The following is a 23,051-nucleotide window of genomic DNA, read 5'->3' on the forward strand; positions in this document are numbered from 1 at the left end:
TTAATATTGCTGTACATATTTGTATAGTAGGGAGATTTTTTCAAATTATATAAATATACGTTATTTGAATATTGAATCAATACACGTTTGAGGAAAGGGTGCGATAGTAGACTCCAGTTATAAGATTATAAATTAAATTTCCAAGAGAAAGTCGGTTCTTTACATATTTTCTAATTACCTTCGAAAATATATTAACTCAAAAAAAAAATAAACAATGCTTCATAGATCGATTTTTTTAAATCTAACTTCATAAAGTTCTTTAAAAATATTTTGTAAATGAGGCCATAAGAGCTTAGGGGGAGAGTTACAACACAAAAATACATTTAAGGCGCAGCGAAGCACGCCGGGTAATTGCTAGTAGATGATAAGAAGTTCACCGGGTCATCTTCTAGTCTTTAATATATACTAAGTTAATATACGGATTAGCATTTACTAAAGTGTTACGAACGTTAGTTTTTTAATACAATAGGAAAAAAATAACTAAAATTTAAAGGATTGACACATAATGGCTAGAGTCGTCGCATGTGTGTATTCTTGCATATACATATATATATACAAACATTTGGTGTTATAAAAGTTTTATAAAGCTCTACTTGTAATTAGGAAAAATACCGAAAAAAATTATAAAATTGATTGATAGAGAGGAAGTTATGGCTATGAGAAAGTAGAAAAAAGATACCTCGTGTTGAAAGCAAAAAGGATCTTAAACCAAAAAAACTATAAATACATTGTTAATCATAAAAAAATTTATGAATCGCAAAATAATTTTGAAATATTGTAAAATTTTATTATTTTTGTTTTTTGTAAGTTAAAGTTTTATTTCCTTACAGTAACGAACAAAAGTATTGGCACAGTGAATTTTTCGCAATATAGGCAAAGTATTTTTTAGAAAAATTTAAGTATGCAGTTTAATAATCCATTCAATTTTAGTTTATCAAAGTGCAAGTTTGAAGTTGCTTGAAAATCTGAATATAAAATTGCAAATTAGTATGCAGATTTATTGAATTTTCCTGAGTTTTTCACAAAGTTTACACATTTGATTTTTATGTGTTTGGTGTAGTATGAACTAGAGATGGGCGCGGTACTGAATTAAAATTGGCCGGGATGGGCGGTATCGGGAAGATCTGTAAAAATAAAGCGGGTGGGACGGGACCAAAATCCTTTCCCGACACTGCCGATAAAACCGCAACCCCCGCAAATTCACAAAATCTTCCTTAAAAACGATTTTGAAATATGCACTTTTAATGTTTTATTGAGACGAAAAAGAAAAAAAATTATAGGAAGATGCCAGATCCTTCATTATTATTTAAAATTAAAATGAAAGACATGAACATTTTTGTGAACCTTCGATCGGTTTGTAAACCTCGCCACACACGTTGTAATCTCAACCGCTCGTTTCAATTTGTTGTCCGTGTGTAGCCTGCTTTAGAGATAGATATCGGGACCCACGGGACCCGCGGTACAATTCAGAAAAATATCGGGATAGGCGGGTTCGGGACTTAAAAATCGAATTTCGGGATGGGCGGGGTCGGGATTAAATATTTAGTCCCGTGCCCATCTCTAGTATGAATTATGTTTTTATAAAAAATTATCAGAAAATAGTTAAAAACTTTGCATTTATGTAATGCGAAAATTCACTGTGCCAAAACTTTTGTTCGACACTGTACATATAAAAAAATACATACAGTAATTTCTCCTGTTACAATAGTAAAAAATATGTAATTTACTTTGTAGTGCAATCTTGCGGTTCTTTAAATATATATCAGAAATAAATTTGTCGTATCAATAAACTCCCAAGCACAGGTTTGTATTAAAAAAAAAACATCCGTAGCAGTTTATTAAATATTAACCTGCATATTTTATCAATTCGTCGGAATATTTTTTTATGTATGTTACCGCATAACTTTGGACTACGTTACCCGTTTTCTATAATTCTTTTTTAATGGAAAGGTGGTTCCTCAGAGGTATTCTCCTACTAATTGAGTGTAGATCCCATAATTGGGCCATGAAGAAAATAACAGTACTCTTAAATTTGTATATAAGAATTGAAGACGGTTTTGTTTTTTGTTTAAAATTTACTGCAGTGTCCACNTCGTCGCCGTTCGCAGCAATTGGGTTTGCGAAACACATTTCGAACCGAACACTGATTTTGGTAATAAAATTCAATGATTTGCAAGCGTTGCTCGTTAGTAAGTCTATTCATGATGAAATGTCAAAGCATACTGAGCATCTTTCTCTTTGACACCATGTCTGAAATCCCACGTGATCTGTCAAATACTAATGCATGAAAATCCTAACCTCAAAAAAATCACCCGTTATAAAAGAGTCGTATGAACTGCTTCGCCTAATACTTCGGCTTTTGTTCTATTTTTATCTCGAGGTTAAGTGCATTGTTTGATGGGGGATATCATTGCCAAACATGATAGTACTTTGTTTGCCATCAATAAACACTAATTTGACGGAGTTACAGTATTCCACATCGATGCGAGCCTCAAAAGCTTTGAATAACATTTGCGAGTTTTTACCGCTCAGGTAGGTGGCAGGCCTATAAAAAATATTTCTTAATCAATAATGTTTCAGATACTTTTCGTTTGACACCTATATTATAATACATACTTTATCTTATTAGCGTAATTGAATTAAATTTTCGAAATTGGTGGCAACCCGACTCAAAAATATTTTCAGTAGTAAGATACCCATATTGCAATATTTAGTTTATCTTACCAATTTAATTAAAAAAATTTTGAAACAGGTGGCAAAAACCAACCATGCAATAAGGCTGACATATAAAAAAAAAAATCCCTCGAAACCTTTCGCTATTTTGATGCCATATGGCGTCATGCTTTTTTGAATACTCACAATTTAACTGAGCTTATCTGAAATTATATTTTTATATGCAACGCTGTAATGGGAAGTTTTATAGACTATATTTTAGTACGGTATTGTTATTTGTATCCATAGTAGATGAAAAATTTCAATTTTAAAACTTTACTAAAATATCGCTTTTCTTCTGCTTAGAAACGTCTACATTAAAATACAATATTTTACCAAATAACCCAATAAATTAAAAAAATAAATAAATATGCNAAACAAATGTAAACAAACAAACAGCTGTTTACAATTCCGCCACCATTCACAATAGTACAAATTTTTATCGATCAAGTTACACAATAGCAAAATAAAAGATGATCGACTCGATCGACAAATTTCTATTCTACTGCCAGTCGACACTCCCAATAGGGGCCATAGTCTCCAAAATAGTGTCAAATATTGCTAGAACTTGTAATTTAATTTAAAAAAACCTAATAAACGCGTGGTATATTTTTAAATTTGTATGATGCCATATGGCATCAATGATATTTGAAGGAGCTGAAATCCGCATCAGCAAATAACGATTTATTTGTACTGGTAAATTGCAACTGGTAAATTTTTTAAATAAATTATTAAATCTATGCATTTTCCAACTTGTTTTATTGAATTTTCGTAGTGTTATTTCATTTAATTTAAATAAAATAAAATACTATATTAAAAAATCTTTGCGCATTTTTTTCACCATATGGCATCATTCTAAAAAACACTTTGGAAAAAAATTAAATTGAATGTTATTAAGTTAAGTATTAAAGATCATTTAATAAAAAAATCGATTTTTAAAGCCCGAATCTAAAAAGATGTACCGAAAGGGTTAAAATTTTTTAATGTAGCTGATTGACTAATCCTTATTAATACATACAAATTTGTAAACTAAATATTTCCATTTGAAAAGACAATCTTAACTAATAGTCAAATATAAATTTAGTTTAGTAAGTCGAGTGAAGTACCAAACTTACATTTTTTCACTTGCTTTCATGCAAATAGAGGAATATTAACTGGAAATCGACAACTGAGTAGAAGATCGACGTATCTCGGCAGCCAGTTCGAAAACGCCCTATTTCAGAAAACTTTTCAAGAACGCCCTATCTCAGAACTCGGTTCAAAAGCGTCCTATCTCATCACATTTTCAATACATTTTCAGTTGAGATAGGGCGTTTTTGAACCGAAATCTGAAATAAGGCTTTCTTAAACCAAATTCTGGGATAGGGTGTTTTCAATAAAATTCTGCAATAGGGAGTTCTTCAATCAAATTCTGAAGTAAGGCGTTCTTGAAAAGTTTTCTGATATAGGACGTTTTCGAACTGGCTACCAGATAGGTTGATCTTCCACTCAGGTGTCGAAATATGACTACTATTTTCTTACTACGGAGATATGTATGTAAGCCAGGCGTATAAAAAATTAATAAATGTGAAGTAAATACATATCGTCGCCCTTTTCCAGAAGCATGAATGTGCAAATTTATCAATTTTGAGTTATTGGGTTGACTTGATTAACCTATGTCCTATGTTATACCAAAACCCAGAATATCGTGCGTACACGGAAACCGCATATTTCACAATGTCAATTACATAAATGCAGAGTTAAGTCTCGTAAAAAATTCAAACTTGATTTCCTAAAATTTTAATTTTTACACACTCATGTTTCTGGCATGCGGGGAACGATATGTACTTGCCCATTTGTTTTACAAAAATTATTTAAAAAGTAGACGTCTCGGTTGCACAGCAAACCGGTTAATCGTTTCTGCATTTATCTATTTAGTAATACGCTAACGAAATCCCATACAAATCTATTCCTCCCTACTGCTCCTATGTTGCTCAACCGATCTGAATTATTCTTCTTTTGTTCGAAAAGTGTTTCAAAGAGGAGGCGCGCATTTTGTTTGTTTTTCCGGTGATTCTAAAAATTTTAAAATATGTATACCGGCTAATTTTGTATCGTTCAATTCCAAATTACATTAGCAAATTTGCAACTATTGTGTAAGGGACAATCTACTATTTTTACACGTAGAGATTGAGGTGTTGACTTAAAACACCGAGACCGCGTGTTCAAATCCCGCCACATGCAATCCTAACGATAGTAAAAAATTCCTGTTTTTTAAAGCACAATTTATATCGGAAAGAATTATTAATCACATTATCTTTGTAATTTGAGTTTATGACATGCGATACGATAGTAGGGTTCTGGTACTCGATTCAAAAAATATCATAAAAAAATATCCGGTATCGAATGCCAAAAGTATCGATATGGTGTCGTATCGTATCGAAATTCGTGTTCCTAGTTGGCAGTTGATTTGACAGCTGTCAATTGTCAAACTAAAAATTGTATGGCATATTCGGATTTAGCATAACAAAAATTCTCCGATACAGCAGGTTTGTTATAATCGCAGCAGCCCTTCTAATTTTTCGCATAAAACAGCTTCTCCGACCACTATGCGACGCCGCCCTTGCGCAAGCAGAATATTTCGGCATCACGTCATGCGCTGCTAGCTGTATGCACTCTTTTGATTGGCTGGTTTACAACTAGAAATTTTAAGTCATGAAGCGTGGAAAAAAGGCGTAGTTATGGAAGTGACTTTCCAAACAATTTTTATATAAATACACAGGTTTCATATTGTTAAATAAAATTAGAATATTTATGACAAGACAATATCTTGTAGTTTATATTCTCACAGTTTTCGGTATCCTCACGGCTGCCTAATGTTTAGCAGATGCAACTCTGCTGTCTCAATATTAAGTGGTTTAATCATAAAATAAATTATCTTGCCTTAGGACTACAACCCCAAAGAGGTGAGGAATAACAACTGTCTTGGTTATTATTGTTTAATAAGTTATAGAAATAGTGTTACAGAAAACGGTGCAATAATACAATGTGTTAACAAGTTACCTTAAAGGTGCTAAATCCATAAGGTTCGGTATATTAAAATCGTAGACATCCTTCATATTTGCATTGGTCAAAGTTTGATTAGTTTGCGTGCTTAAAACAGAAAGTCGACCTGAAATGAATGGATTATATTACAATTCAATTGTATCCTTGGTTTTAAAATGTGTTTTCATCCTTTAAAAATTATTAAATACTTAATTGAAGTTTTCCGGGTGCCTAAAAAACAAAGCAATAGATTGTTACAACAGCCTTAAGCTTTCGACTTCTCTAAATTACACAACAGAAACAACTAAAAGCAACAAACGCAACACGGCTCATATTCTTATTTAGGCTGTTTACTACACAGCGAAATCGCGTAGCGCGATGAAGGTGTTTATTATGCAGCGAAATCAGTCTCAGCAATTATGAGCGATTTTAGCAACGAGCGAGAGCATCCAGTGAGCGAATCACTACTAAAACTTTATGAATTAAATTAAAACGAAAAGAAAATTTATGTAACTACTACGTATTAGTCCAAGAGCCCGCGACGGCCAGACCTTCGTTATTTTATAAATGCTGAGAGCTTCTATATGTATGCCCCCAACACGGTTAATAACGATCCCAGACTATGAAATTTGGATAGTGGTGGCTTTGACAGGTACCAGGTAGTGAAGGTGTATAAAATAGCACCTCAAATTCATTACGGTATAAATAAAATTTAACAAGAAATATAAACGTAAAATTATACTAAAAAGCTGTAAAAATGAGTTTATTTGGGAAACAATCTTTAGAATAAAATGTTCATGTCAATAAAATAAAAAATCTAATAATCTCGACGCTAACAGTCTACCACTGTGTAAAAGAGAGCTTTTACAGTATTTTCTGCGAGCAAACTATATATGCGCTGAACGGAACAATGCTCATCTCAAAAATCCAACCACTTAGTTTTGTTTAGTTTTTATTTCCTACAATAAAATAATCTTTGGTTGGATTGCCTATTATACTTTAGGAACGCTGAAATGACAAAAAAAGCGCAGAGCTTAATTTTGGGCCATAGATTACGGATCTGTATACCGTTTTTGTAGATCAGGTAATTTTCCCGATACATTTTCATTTTAAGTTTGCATTGCAAATAAAAAAAACTTTAACATAGAAACAGAGACCGAAAATAACCGGCCCACTTATTGCTGTGCCACAAATTGTCATTTATTTCTTGTTAAAAAAATAAATCACTTACAATAACTTTCATAACAAGTTTTTGGCTTATCTGCATTGGTTAGACTTTTATTTGATTTGATGTGTTTTTACGTTTCGAATTGACCGTTGTTTTAAATTCTACGGTATCCAAGTAGGTATGTTAAAAATACTGAGTGAAGTGCTTCCGTAGTTTGCTTCTAGGTAGTATAGTTTACTTATTGAAGGGAAGATGGACCGAAAATCAAGCGTTGAATTCCGCAGCTTTTTTGACTTGGATACGAGTAGTGTTAAAAAAGTTTGAGTATGTAAAGTTTGTAAAACAAAATTTATAACGGTGATTATTTGAGTGAATAAAAATAGTTCTACTTACTATTCTTTATAGTTTGTTTTACTTCGTTGCATTTTCATCATATATTTTCTCTGCAGCATAATTAAATTTACTAACTCACCTTTTCAACAAAAAAAAATTCATATATCAATATCATCAATAACTGCGGTTGGCCTTTTTTATTTTCGTTTGCGATTCTATTTCTCACAGTCATTAATCGTAAGCTCCCTCGCATAAAACGCTTTCAGAGTGATATATCACAAAAAGTAAAAAATAAATGGTTAATGATAGGAAAAGTTGCAATGTGTTTAATGCTGGTTCACATTAATTATTATTATTATTATTATTTTCGGTCTCTGCATAGAAAATGTTACTCATGCGCCATCTACGAATATTTACGATTACGGCCATGTACGATATGGCGTATGAGTAACATTATTTCCCGCTCCTACTTCATACAAAAAATTATTGCATATATTCATTTGACCATTGAAAACCTATTTATTTATCCATCGATTTTCATCGTTAGTATGTACATATGTATGTCCAATAGAACTTTCTGATACTACTTTTTTTCTATTTCCGCGGTGCACGTATGTAGGAAATTTCACTTTCAACTGTGTAAGCAGACATTTGTATGCGCATAAAAATATTAATGACTTGAAAAATATAATAAAAATTAAAAACATTTTCATAGCAGTTCATTACCTTTTTATAAATTTATATTATAAGAGCGTATTTTATAAAGATGAACAAAGACACGCCAAGCTAGTAGAAATCAGCAGTAACTATTTTACGCAAATTTTTTGCTAGTCCTTCTGCTTGTTTTGATAGCAAACAAATTTTACTATTACAATTATCATAACTACTGAACGAGAACAAAGCATTTCTGTTGACGTCACGCAAATAGCTGATTCTATCAAATTTGACAAGGAAAATAGAGGTACTGCTGGNTGAACAAAGACACGCCAAGCTAGTAGAAATCAGCAGTAACTATTTTACGCAAATTTTTTGCTAGTCCTTCTGCTTGTTTTGATAGCAAACAAATTTTACTATTACAATTATCATAACTACTGAACGAGAACAAAGCATTTCTGTTGACGTCACGCAAATAGCTGATTCTATCAAATTTGACAAGGAAAATAGAGGTACTGCTGGAGGCGCCACCTCGTGAATGTGCGGCGTGCACACTTGTCTGCATCGTTGGCGTAGCTCATTTTTGGTAGAAAATTCTTGAGTATACGAAGTACAATATTTCTATTGTGTAAATTCGTGTCGCGGTTCATTACGATTAAGTACAAATAAAGTTTCGGTATTTCGATATTTGTGAAGAAGTGCAAAGAATAAATCGATCCTGGAAATCTGTGTCAATTATGGTAAGTATTTTTTAAATTTTCTTTACAAAATTTATCTTTCTTACCTACAGTAACAATAAAGACCCCGCATTTTTACCAGTTGCGGCTATTTTTCCATTGTTTGTTTACTGTCTATTATTTTTTTGAAGTGAAAACTTCTTAAGCGGGGGAGTGATTTGAAACTCGATGAAACGAAAAACGTGACAACAACAGCAAAAACAATAGGCATTTGTACGTTATTTGCCTTTAAGTGTGTAGTCATGTATGTATGTATGCTCATAGAATTCCAGCGAGTCTCGAAGTCAAATTGAAGTGATTTTGTTTTTGTTTTCTTCACTTTTATTGTCGCTTTGCCGGCGGCGCCACAATGCAGCCATACGTATGTATGTACATCCATATGTACGTATGTTAAGCTAGCCAATGCGCATTTGTGTGTTTATGTGCCGACGTAGAGTCTACGTGCGTAAATATGTCAGCGGATAGAATTCAAGCGACGGGTTGAAGTCAAATCGAAGTAATTTTGTTGTTGTTTTCTTCGCTATTCTCGTCGCTTTGCCGGCCGCTCATATGTGTGTATGTTTGTACGTGTCTTAAGCTACAATGCAAAAACGCGACTAGGTACCCCATGCACTCATGTAAAGAGTATCCCTAAGGTTCAAGGAGTATCCAAAATTAACCCAAATGCATATAAAAATATGGTCCAATTAACATTGCGATGTCCTAGGGCAGGACCATATACTCTAGCTCTGCATTAGGACACGAGTTGGGCCGCTACTGCATCACAGAGGAACATTTTGTAAGTGTGTACTGCAATATAGCATAAATGGACCACATTGTCCAAATATTTTTGCCGAATGGCCAATAACCTAATAAAATTTTGTGTTGAGTGCTCGTTCATGGCTTGAATTCTCAGATTCTCCCAAAACTGGCGAACAAATCATAAGAAAAGCAGAGGAATCAATACAAAAGCACAATCTTTCTCCACTGGTGGTACCAATAGATCGCAGGACATCCTCGATAGCCTGATAAAACCGTAATGGTAAAGCGTGACCATTTTCCTCTGGTCTCTGCGGGTGCAATCGCGAATCAACGCGAATTTTTAGCTACTTGAAACTTGCACTTTCTTAAGCTAGACTAAAACTGCATACCTAGAATTTTTCTAGAAAATCTTAATAAAAACTTTGTTGTAAAAATTGTTTGCTGAATTTTTCTAATATTTCTACAAAGTTTGAAATCTGCACTTATACTGTTTTTGTTAGATACTGAGCTGTTTTTTTTTTTTTTTAATACAAAAATAATAAACAGTAAACAAACAATGAAAAAATACCCAAACTGGTCAAAATATCGTGTCCCTATTAATTTTTACATGACTGTATGAGTGTACATAATATGTACTTTGAAAAGGAATAGACTTTTATGGATCTAAGATCTTATTTTGCATCTCTTATTTTAATCGTTTATTTAAAGTTTATATTTATAATGTGATTAAATTCAGAATCTCATCAGCTTTAATCAATGAAAAAACTTTACTTTTTAAATTAACCCTTCTGCATTGTTTGGAGTTTACCCCTTTCTTTAATGTTTTGGGTCATTTTGACCCAATAATAGGAATTAGTCAATTTTAAGAAAAAAAAACATATTTCAATTTGAATTGTTAATATTTTATATATCATGTGCAAATAATAATGGAAAAACTATGTCGCCTTCTAGAAAACAAAATATGTAAAATAAAAAACTCTTTAATTGTTTGCAAAACCATAGCTGATTGTGCTTTTAACGAATAGACAACGCCGCAGCTTATTTAAAATAACCTAACTCTGTAATTAAAGAATTTTTTCATGAAAATTGGGTCATTTTGACGCGAAGGGTTAAATTGTATTGCAAGAGTGCTTATCGCATTTGTACGTTGTACGCCACCCACATATTGACAGGTTTTGACTATTATTTTTTTATTATTTAATTTTAATAATATTTAAAGTAAAACTTCTTAGGTGACGATGTCGTAAATGGAAATGTGAAATTTTTGAAACTGATTTTGCAAAATGAATAAGAAGGAAAATATAGCATAGATAAAGGGGAAAAGAGAAAGAAAGCAACGTGTTCACAAAGATACAAAATGTGTAGATATGTCAGCACAAAGAATTCAAGCGAAGTGTCCAAGTCAAATTAAAATGATTTTGTTTTTATTTTCTTCGCTTTAGTGTTGTAGCGGCAGTAGAAATCACATCAGTGTTGAGCTAAGGTTTGTGACTTTGTTAGAATACGGCTGCTGGTCTATCTCGCCGGAAATAGTTGAATATTTAACAACCGCACTATTATTACTGCGCCTAAAAATACGCACTATCATGAAGCGGAACTGCACAAAACACCGCTTCTTTAAATGAAATTAATTGCTGCTGAAAGTGACAAGAAATAAAGTCAGTTTGATAAAATACCATACATATTAGAATATCTTTGAATTATATTAAGGTCCACCAGTGTACATATCTATGTAATTTTATTAAAATAACTTAAGTTATTTTAGTTTGTTTGACTTTGAATTAAAAAATACTAAGTTTTCCTTATTTAAATATTGCACATATTTTGAATCTTGGATTTATAAGTACATATTTTACTAACAATCAAACACATCGATGTTTAATAATACAAATAATTAATTCGAAATTTTATATGATTCAAAACCGATGGAAAGACTCCTGAGGCTTATTTACTAAAATACTCTCATAACTAAAAAAACGAAATTTTTGGCAAAATCATGTAGAATTACTCGTTATATCTAGCTTGATAATGTGTAACTATTTTGTGGTAAAATCTTTTATAATATCTAATAAATAATCTTTATTTTACAGGAGGAAGACGCTATACGAAAAAACAAAAAAAGAAAGGCTCCGAAAAGCATCGCATCGTATTTTACTAAGCTCCACAAATCGCAAACTGAAGTGATTGGTGCCGAAAAAGAAAGGCTGACTTCCAAAACGTCAATTGCATTGCATACGTACAAAGTTTAATGTTCCATAACGCCGAACTACAATTTTTTGACAATGTACACTTTTCCAAAACCCTCCGAAAAGTTATCGAAACGCATTGCTAGCGCAATCAGCGCATCAGAAACAAAGTTGATGCTTCGTTTGTTATTGGTTACCATTGGTGTTTTGAAAATGCAAAATTCCGAAATGGTGATTATTGTTTTATTAAATATTCCAAATATGCAATGTATATGGTTGCAATGTTTCGCTACTCTGCATATGCAAAGAGTTTAAATACCGCAGTAGAACAGTATCCAAACTTTGTATTGGAACGTTTTGGAAGTCAGCCAAAATGTTGATCGAATCCAAGGCAGTGCGGTCGGGAAAGATGGTGAAATTTATATCGATGCCCCACCTCTTCTTCCCGATTGTAATATTCATGCATCAACTTCTCATGGCGAAGTTATTCTAGGTCAGCAATCCGTTCTGAACAAACTTGACATTGGCGCTTTTGTAGACAGCAAACATTTGTTGGACGAATATACCAAGCATAAATTACTTAAGGAGCTTTGGACACCACCAAATGACTATGTATTTGCTTATTCAGTTCATACGAAAAAAGGAAAGTCTGAGAAACGTTATTTTCAACGTCATTATCTGATTGAGAATAAGTGTTTTTTTTTCTGATTTCGCAAAAGGCTGTTTCTGCAAATACTGTTTTTTGTTTGCAAGTAAAACTGGTGATCCCAAATCACACGTACCTTTAAATAAACTCCTAAAGGCACCGTTAACATCATTTGCAAAATTATCTGGTAGATGCAGCAAATAAGTATCATATGTATGCTGTTAGCAGTGCTCGAAATTTCATCACATCCTATGAGAATCCAGAAAAAGACATTCCAAATTTAGTTTCTACGCATCGCATTTCCCAAGTTAAAGAAAACTGAAAAATAATAACTCCTTAATCGACGCAATCATTTTCTGCGGACGTCAAAATATTGCACTAAGAGGCCATCGCGATTAAATATTTCTAATTCTTTGCTGAACGAAGGTACCTAACTTTCGGGCTATTTTGAAGTTACAAGTTGCTGCTGGTGACACTGTGTTGAAGGAACATTTAGAAAATACGTCATCACTTATATTAGCAAAACTACTCAAAACGAGTTGATTGGTTGTTGCAAAGAAGAAAATTAAAATATTATTATAGACAGGGTGAGAAAAGCGAAGTTTTATGCGATCATGTTTGACGAATCAACAGATTTAGCACATATTGAACAACTTCTCTCTCTCTGCGTTACATTTATGATGGAATAATCTGAGAAGATTTTCTTACTTTTATTGATGCTTATGATTCGATCCGCACAGAGGATATTAGTGGTGAAGAGAAAAGGTTATCTGGTGTAGCAATAGCTCACATCGTAGTCGATCTACTTAAAAAGTTTGGACTTCCTTTGAAAGATTGTGTTTGAATCGGTACCGATAGTTGTTCTGTTATGGCGTTAGAAATCAAAGGAGCCGTACGGGAAATTATAAAATATTGTCCTTGCGCTAAGCGTTGCCCTTGTTTCAACCGCGCAATCAATAATTCACTTGACAAAACTTCTCACGTCAACCAAGCGAAAGATTGCATTGCATTGATGAAAAAGATCATAAATTTCATGAATGCTTCACCTAAACGATTCGATACATTCAAAAAGTATTCCAATGAATCTTTGAGTAGACTATGTGAAACGCGTTGGTCAGAGAAGCATGATGGAATAATGCAGTTCAACAGCAATATCACAAAAATCGTGGGAGTTTTGGACATAATTTCAACTTGGCGAGACCATATAACGAGATCAGAAGCCCTTTCATTAATAAAATTAATATGTGAGGCAGAGTTTATCATTTCAATGATTTGTTTGCGTGACGTACTTTCGGTAACGCGACCATTAAGTTTACTTGTCCAAGCGCCCTCGCTTGACTTGAACCATGCTAGCGAAGCAGTCAATGGCACTGTCAATATTATTCGAAATTATAGAGAAAACGCTGACACACATTTTTCTGATATATTTGCAAAAGATACCGATATCGCTAGGGAATTGGATTTTGACATTTTTCTTCCTCGGAGAGCGAATAGACAAAATTTTCGGGCTAATTATCGTGCGTCTGACGCTGAAGATTATTATCGAAAGGCAATATTTATACCGCTATTGGATAATATTTTGCTCGATCGCCGAGAAAGATTGCCGAAAGAGACATTAAACATTTTTGATTTGATCTTATTACTTCCAACTAAAATTGCGGAATATAATACGCCTGACGAAAAAAATAACGCTATCGAACGCGCAAAATCGCTTGGAAAACGATACGAAATCTTTTTAGAAAAAGACGGTATCAATTTAGAAGGAGAGTATAAAGTGTGGTTGGAACGATGGACAAATAAGGAAAGCGAAAAGCCACTCCCAAAATCAGCAGCAGAAGTTCTTGGTAAATGCGACGAATATGCTTTTCCATTGATTAACAAACTTCTCCGCATTCTGGTCACACTTTCAGCTAGTAACGCTACTTCCGAAAGAAGTTTTTCAACCCTTCGTCGGTTAAAAACAGTTTGACATGTTGATTTCAATCGTTTCCTGCTGAGTTCAGTTGAATTGTCACCCGTCGTTGCGTGAATATGAGCAGCTACTGCAGAACGATGAACTTGTTTATTGTTTGTGTGTTTTTCGTGTTCTTTGAAACGAACAGAGATTTGGCGTTCGGTTTGTCCTATGTATTTTGCATTACAGCTCACACAGCTGATTTGATAAATGCCGCTCCGCTCATGCATAGGAGTAATATCATTAGTGGAGCCAAGAATATTTTATAATTTATTGTTGTTGGTGTAAACGATTTTCATGTCATACTTTTCAAATATATTCCTCATATGATTTGTGATGACCGGAAAATAAGTAAATGGTACAAGTATTAAGTTATTTGTTTGTATTTCTCGATTTTGAGCGAATAGTGTCAACAACAATAGTGTTTACAACAAACTTGACTTTGCTATTTATCGAAAACCCACTTCAACCGATCGTTTGATCACAAGGGATTCATTCTGCCCATATCAACACAAAATTGCATAATTTCATTCGCTAGTTTATCGCCTTGTCAATTTACCCCTCTCCATACTAATTACAAAAGGAATACCAAAAAATTATACATCTAGCAGCGATCAATGGCTTCGACAAAAATCTCATCGGCAAACTTATACATAAGTATTCCAATTTACATCGCAAGAACAGCAATCCACTTTACATCGCAAGTACAATTTGACGACACTATTCCCTCAATCGAGAAATAAAAAGAAATAACTTCATACGTGTACCATTTACTTATTTTCCGGCCATCACATATCATCTGAGGAATATATTTGAAAAGTATGACATGAAAATTGCTTACACCAACAACAATAAATTAGATAATATTTTTGGCTCCACTTAAGATATTACTCCTATGCTTGAGCGGAGCGGCATTTATCAAATCAACTGTGTGAGCTGGGATAATAAATAGGACAAACCAAATGCCAAGTCTCTGAAACGAAAAACACACAAACAATAAACAAGTTCATCGTTCTGCAGTAGCTGCTCATATTAGAGCTGCAAAAATATCGGAGCACTATCGATAGTATCGATGTTTTAATATTTTTTTGAAAACATCGATGTTTTTTTTACTATCGATGTTTTTAGAAGATATGCCATCATTACAAAGTTTATCCGTTTCTGATTTGGGGCAGGCAAGAATTATAAAAATTAAAGCGCAATAAACTCATAATATTTAACAGTTAAGCTAAATTTGAACGCAAAAGCGTACCAATAAGTGTTTAGGGAACTTAATACTCATAAAAATGATTTTGTCAGTGCCATTCGATCTCTAGTTGGGAAAATTAAGACTAAAAACCTGAAGTGTACCATAGATTATTGCCTTAAAGAGCAAATATTTAATTTATTTAATAAGACATTAATTATAATACATATTAATAGTGTTTGTGCTTTATGAATATTTTTGCATTTTTTTTAAGCTTTTAATTAATTTAATGAATAACTTGCAATATTCAATATGACCTTAAATATAAGCCAAATTGATTTTTAAATTAATTAATGGATAATTTTTTAAATAATAAATGTAATTTGATTAAAAAGTTGTTTGTTAATTGATCAGGATTTCAGCTTTAAACAGAAAGTTATAATTGCCAAGAAAACACGATAGTATCGATTTTAATGGCACTACACGCGTTGTGGTAACAGCTTATATGGCAACACTTATGTTGCCCAAAATAATAAAATTACATCGCGTGTGGTGTCAACACTGGCGAGCTTACGATCCACATTCGTTTTGAGAAGGTGTATCGTAGGCTGGCTTCACGAAAGCCATTCAATCGCTACTCGTCACTTGACTCAATCGGTTGTCCGCAACAAAGTGAAAAATTCAAATTAAATAAAAAGTAAAAAAAAATATTTATAAGCGAACGTAGTGTGCGCGTGTATTTTTTTTTAACTTAAAAACTATTAGAGCGGCCGTGTAACTTTAGCAGCACCAGCAAGGAGTAGTGTCCAGCAAACCAGCAGCAAAGGAGCCGGGTGCAGTACCTTGCACGAACAACAGCCGCACAAAGCGTACGTGGGTAAGCTAAATAGTTTTCGAAACTCGGGTGCTACGCCCCAAGTACCAGGCGGCGTTAAATCGATACTATCGATGTTTTACTGGCAAAAACATCGAAAAATCGATAGTTTCAAACACCGATGTTTTTGCAGCACTAGCTCATATTCTCGCAACGACGGGTGACAATTCAACCGAACTCAGCATCGGTACCTTTGAAGAGAGTGTGCGCCTAATAAAAGCTGTTCACAACAATAGAAAACTAGACGCATACGTATCACTTTACATCAGTAAAACAAAAAAATACCATGAACGCTGATAAAGGGAATATAGATTTGCCTCTCTTCGCTTTAATTTAGTTTACTTTTCGCATATACATACATACACATTATTTTATGGTTACCACGGTTGCCACGCGATAAAAAAAATTCTGTCCAGAATTTACAAAAAAAGTTACCTAAAAGTTACCAAGTGAAAAACAACGTTTCGTTATACAATAAACTGCAAAAATAAACCTCGTTTATTTGCCATAAATAAGGCTGCGTTTCACCAGATTCATTTAAGTGAAAATTACTTTCGGTTTCACCAATCTGTTCTAATTTGTTTTTAATTTTGATTTAAGTGACCTATGCTTTTCACTTAAATAAAAATTAAATCGGAATAACCACACTGAGAGATGTTACACGTTTAATCTGCTGATCAATATACACACCCCACAATTTTATGTATCTGCTGCTTACTTCTATACCAGCCCTGCTTTTACAACACAGCGTGCCAAAGCTCTCAGTAAAAAATGAAAGCTTTCGCTGGCTAACAGCCCGATTCTGTGCACTTGATAAATTGAAAATCTTTATAATTTGTAGATTTTTTATTATTTATCAAGAATTGGCATTCTAGCACAGAAACCAAAAGCTCTTTTCTTGATAAATTATCAAGATTGAAAATGCTATTGACAAATTGATATTTCATGTGAAATGCATAAAGTTTGTATATTAATAAATTTGTTTCTAACAATTAAATACTCCATGTGCCGGCATTTGAACCTGCGACACACGGAATTATAGTCGACATCTCTACCTACTCGGCTACGGCAGTCAACAGCTTTTTTGCTTTTAAATTCATATTTTTCACATGTGACAATGAAATCAGTTCCACTCATGTGGAAATCAGTTCCACGAATGTGGAAATCGTAGAGCTTTTTATTTTATAAATATTGACACATACTTCGTTTATACGCACGTATTATTTGCAAATAACAATTTGCAAAATGGTAAACTTTGCCGTATAAACGCTGAGTTAATTTTTTATTTGCAAATAACTAAATCACGCAAATAAGTATTGATTAGTGGTACTATTTGCAAATAAGCGCAAGACGCCGCCATTCTTAGGTTTTTTTTTTCGATGGTCATCTTATTGCCTCTTTATAATCAAGACGTTGCCATTTTTAACTTTATTTTCTTTTTCGATGGTCATATAATTGCCTTTTTATAATCAGGCAATATTAAAAAATAATTTTCCACTATCGAATAAACAGTGAGTTAGGTATTTGTAAATTATATTTATTTGCAAATAGCTTACGTATAAACGTAGTAACAGAATACGAAGGAAGCTTTTACTTGATACAAATCTTGATAAAATTTCTTTACAAAAAATGTATCAAGAAAACACAGAATTGGGCGGTAAGTCTGTTTTACACCCACTTTTTACTCACTTAAATAAAGAGCTTATTGAAACTGAAAATAACTTAAATGAGAATTAAATAAAAAATTCAGTTAAAGTTGATTTCCACTTAAATGAGTTTGGAGAAACTAGACTGGGTTTCATGGGTACAATAAATAGTTTTATTAAAAGAAAACTAAACAAATTCTTTTTACATGTGAGGCCATCAGGGTCATAGGAGCCTGTCTACAAACAAATTTTTAGTAATATGAGAAAGAGGGATCTATAAAAAATAAATGCGGTATTTTACTAAAAAAAAAATCATTGCACCTACGTGATGCTACATATTATAGTAAAAGGAAACTAAAAGGGCGGGCGTGCCTCGGGCTATTGCCGTTTCGTTTCTGGTAATGCATTTTAAGGAACACCTCATTTGTTTGATATGACAGTTAAGCTACTCTGGCGCTCAAGATCTCATATAATATATACATGTAGGTTTATTGTTTGCTTAGTTAGTTTTAAGTTCACAGAAACGTACAGGTTTCGTTTTATTTACGATTATTTAAAATAATTTTGGGTTCACAAAAATGAATTTAAATAATAAGATTGGAATTGAATATTTAGGAAAATAATGAATTAAATGAATTGAGCGCTTAGGGAAAGAATTAATAAACTATTTGATTTCACAAGACACAACCGTCTCGGCTACCGGCTCCTACTCGACTCGCTGCTAGACTGCCATGATACTGCGACGCCATGGTTTCATTAAAAAAGAAATAGGGTTGCCAGGCTTTAACCCCACAATTCGGCCATCTTACAAAGCATTCGACCCGAATGTAGTGTCATCGTCTTCTGTGGCTGGCCAGGCTTTCATATACTCGGCACACGTGCTTATTTGTTTTGACCCTTCGCTGTTACCAATTTTCCCAACGTCGTAGGTGTCGTGATGTTTTACTTTAACGACCTTGTAAGGACCCAAATATCTAGGTTTTAGCTTTAAACCACCTCCAAACTGCGTTCTTTTGATCGCAACGAGGTCACCTTGTTTGTAGCGTACCGGAGGCTTCGTCGAAGATCATAGGTTTTTTTTTGTTTTCACGTTGAATTTTTAGTATTTGCTCTTTTGCTTGTCGCCTCATTTGACAACGGTCTTCGCTGAAACTTGCTATGATTTCGTTTTCGTTGGAAAAGAACTAACTAAGAAAGTTATCAACTCATAACTGTTAGAACGTGTCCGTTGCATTAAATGGATTCACCGGCTTTCCCAACAGATATTATTGATAGTACTAATCAGCTTTGAGTTCGTTGGACATTTCTGAATAAGAATAGCTTTTTTCCGGTTAATTTATCACAATTTTAAAATATGGGTTTTTCGCATAAAACATGGTTTCTCCGACCACTGTGCACCGTTGCGTTTTCGCAACAGCAGAACTAAAAAAACAAAACAAAAAATAGATAAGCTGCAGAAATCTCAAAATAGATTATGCCAAAGGGTAGCTTCACCTTTATATTTTACTAATTTTGTGAAAAAAGTGTTTACTTGCAATTAGTCTTTTCTTCTTCCATGTAAAAAATAGGGCCGAATTTGGTCCAAATTTTGAAATGACTGCAATGGTGGCACACATAATATTTTTCATCACATGGACTTAGATATGATGCCAAAAAGCTTTTCTAAATGTGTGGAAGATTCATTGCCGCATTATTCTCCTTTTTATTTGGCGCTGTGCCAATTAAAGCTAAGTCCTTCTTCACTTGGTATTTCCATCGCTGTGGGGGTCTCCCTCTTCCTCTGCTACCACCAGGGGGTTCCGAGTTGAATACTTACAGAGCTGGATTTTAAGTCGATGCACTATGTCTATGTCATTTTAACGCTCACACAGCTCATCGTTCCTTCGTCTGCGGTACTCGTCGTCGCTAAAGAGTAAATGCCCGTAAATTGTCCGCAAAATTGTTCTTTCGAATACTCCAAGCGCCGCCTCATCAGATGTTGTCATTGCCAATGCTTATGCGCCATATACCAGCCCGAGCATGATGAGTGACTTATATATGTGGTTTTCGTATATGGAGAGTCCAAAGTAGCACTTGGTGTCGTATGTCGAGAGAGTTGTTTACTCTTAAATTGGCTACTCAGTCCAAAGTAGCACTTGTTGGTAAGAGTGATTCTGCGTTGAATTTCGAAGCTGACATTATTGTGGGTGTTAATGCTGGTTCCCAAGTAAACAAAATTCTACACTTTCTCGAAATTATATCTGTCAACAGTGACATGGGCATCAAGGCGCGAATGCGGTGACTGTTTGTTTGATGATAGGAGATACTTCGTCTTGTCCTCGTTGACCACGAGACCCAATCGCGTTGCTTCCTCATCCTACTTGGAAAAGGCAGAAGACACTTCGCAATTCTTGTTACCGATGATGTCGATGTAACCGGAATACGCCAGCAATTGTAAAAAATTGTTCCTGAGCGGTTCAGTTCTGCACCTTTTATTATCTTCTCCATCAGATTAAAAAAATCACATGAAAGGGAGTCGCCTTGTTTGAAACCTTGTTTAGTAAGAAACGGCTCGGAGAGGTCTTTTCCAATTCTGAGGGAGCTGGTGGTATTGCTCAACGTTGTTTTACACAGACGTATCCGTGGGTTACCAAATTCTGACATCGCGGCCTATAGGCAACTACTTTTATTGATGTCGAAAGCGGCTTTGAAGTCCACAAATAGATGGTGAGAATCGACCCTTTTCTCGAGGGGCTTTTTCAAGATTTGGCATATTGTGAACACCTGTTCTAAGTTGGATTTGCCAGGTCTAAAGCCACACTAATAGGCCCAATCAGTTCGTTGGCTTCAGTCTTTCACACCATACGCTGGATAAGACCTTGCAACCTTGTAAGGCTCAGCGGTAGTAGGCGCGTACGGCGGGGTCGTCTTTCTTATGGATTGGGCGGATCGGTATACGAGCTGATGCATGCACCTCGCCGCCGTGCTTGAATATCTCAGCTAGCAGGTCTTCAGGTCCAGCATCTTTGTTGTTTTTAAGACGTGTAATTGCTATTCGTACCTCGCCATAGTAAGGCGTGGAACATCCACTCCGCCATCATCGACTGGGGTCTTGGGCTCGTCTTTTCCACAACTTTCAGTGATGCTACCATTCAGTTCAATGGAAGAGTGTTCCCTCCAATTTATTTATTTATCGATGAACATTCTGACATCGGTCACTAGGTCACCATGGTTGTTCTTACAGGAGTTCGCCCTGGTTTTGAAACCTTCCCTAAGTCGCCTAACTCTGGTAAAATTTTCGGGCGTTTTTCCAGTCGGCCAGTACCTGCCACTACCTCATTGCAAAACACCCTGCGTCAGATGAAAGATACAATATTGCATTCCATGAAAAATGTTTTCATGATTATCTCAAAATAACATAAAACATACGTTTTTAATTAATTTAAGTACACATTTAACACAAACTAAATGTAATATTTTTATAAAATAAAAATATAGTTTAGGTTTGAATATCTAAACTTAGTGTTTTTCCAACTTTTTTAGTATATTGTCTCGACCAAGATAATAGTAGTGGATTCTCCCAACGTTGCGTTTTCGCAACGGCCCACCCTAGGAAGCCCAATGCGACTATTTTTCTTTTGATCATTTCTCCATCGTTTTTACGCTTAAAATAGCTCATGTACTACGTTTTATTAAAAAATATCTGGAATGAAATGGGTTAAGTGGACAAACAACAATTGAATACATATTTTGATATTCAGTTCAATACAACTGCCACCAATATTTTTAACGTCAATCGGAGTATGTATGTATAATATATATCGATGGCTGAGTGGAAGATCGACCTATCTCTGCAGCCACTTCGAAAACGCCCTATCTCAGCAAATTTTCCAACAACGCCCTATTTCAGAATTTGATTAAAAAACGCCCTATCTCAAAATAGGGTTTAAAATGTCCTAGATCAGCTGCCGATTCGAAAACGCCCTATCTCAGCACATTATCAATTTATGTTTTTAGTTGTGAAAAGTTTTCTGAGATAGGGCGTTTTCGAACTGGCTGCCGAGATAGGTCGATTTTCCGCTCAGCCATCGATATAGTATTTAAATATGTCGTCGTTTCGCGCGCAATACTTCGTATCTGCCAAATGCAATACCACGTATGAGATGGCAAACAAAAAATTTATTTTGGTTACCCTATCTCAGCGCTTCCCTATTTCACAAATTGAATAGTAAATAATTATGGTAGAAGCTCATATTTAGTGAGTTTAGTTAGCAAACCATTTAAACGTTCTGAAGAAAAAAACCTTCTCCGCTCTTTTGCGAAATTTTCGGACTATCTTATACGTGGTGTTGCATTTGGCGAATACGAGGTATTGCGCGCCAAGCGCGATATGTCTATTGATTTTTGCTTACCCACAATTTCTTCAGTTGTCGCCGTACATAAGGTAGTTGTTGTGGCGTTCAAATGGTCCCTTACAGAGTCTACAGTTATATCACCCATTGAGCTGGTGATTGTTTCGTTACCACGATTTAGAGAATTGTTTTCCATAGTCGAGTTATCACCATTGGTTACACTGATTCCTCGCTGTTGTGATTCAGTGTCGACTGCAAGATGTTTTTGGCCAAGTCTCGATAGAGTCTCCTGTGAATGAGTTGCGGAAGTTGAATTCGTCGCCTCAATGTGCTCTTCGTTCTCATCATTTACACTGCTTCTATCAGCGGTTGTGTTAGTGTGTTCAAAGCTGATCAATTCTTTCACTTCGATGGCGCCTTGTGGAGTCACAGCTTTCGTGGCTGATAGAGAAATGCGTTGCAATTCAGAAGAGGAGAGCATATATAATGCTTCGCCACCGTTTGTAAAGCATAGCGATGAAATGCCACTAGAAAAATCAAATTTTAATTAAATTAAATTTTCGAACGATAAAATCTTTTAGTTATAAACTTATGGCGGACTTCTACTGGACATTAACTGCCAAAAATTTTTATGAAAATTTGGGCATACAAATTCGGTGTCATTACGTTAAAATTAAGTCATAAATAAGTCAAATTTTCATAATTTTTTTCGTTTCATTTCCAAATGGAATTGCAGTTGCGTCAAGCGATTATTATACTTGCATTGTGCTCATAACATGAGTACTGCCATAAATCGAATCTGTTTCATGAGCTTTGCATACAAGCAATTATCCGATGCAGCGCATGACAGGGCATGACA

General features: G+C 34.5%; 1 protein-coding gene across 2 annotated transcripts in view; it reads right to left on the reverse strand.

Moving 5' to 3' along the window:
* The window catches only part of LOC108360850 (protein lethal(2) giant larvae-like), a 171,932-nt gene extending 149,193 nt beyond the window's left edge, over positions 1 to 22,739 (reverse strand). For both annotated transcript variants that reach the window (XM_017613294.1, XM_017613295.1), the window contains exons 1-2: positions 22,253 to 22,739; positions 5,755 to 5,863 (exon numbers count right to left, since the gene is read on the reverse strand). In XM_017613294.1, the coding sequence (XP_017468783.1) occupies positions 5,755 to 5,863; positions 22,253 to 22,673 (530 nt within the window). In that variant the 5' untranslated portion in view covers positions 22,674 to 22,739. The remainder of the gene's footprint in view (positions 1 to 5,754; positions 5,864 to 22,252) is intronic.
* Between the last annotated feature and the right edge of the window lie 312 nt (positions 22,740 to 23,051).

Source organism: Rhagoletis zephyria, unplaced genomic scaffold (assembly GCF_001687245.7).
Source record: "Rhagoletis zephyria isolate East Lansing unplaced genomic scaffold, Rhagoletis_zephyria_1.1 Rzeph_scaffold_00642, whole genome shotgun sequence".
Lineage (NCBI taxonomy): Eukaryota > Metazoa > Arthropoda > Insecta > Diptera > Tephritidae > Rhagoletis > Rhagoletis zephyria.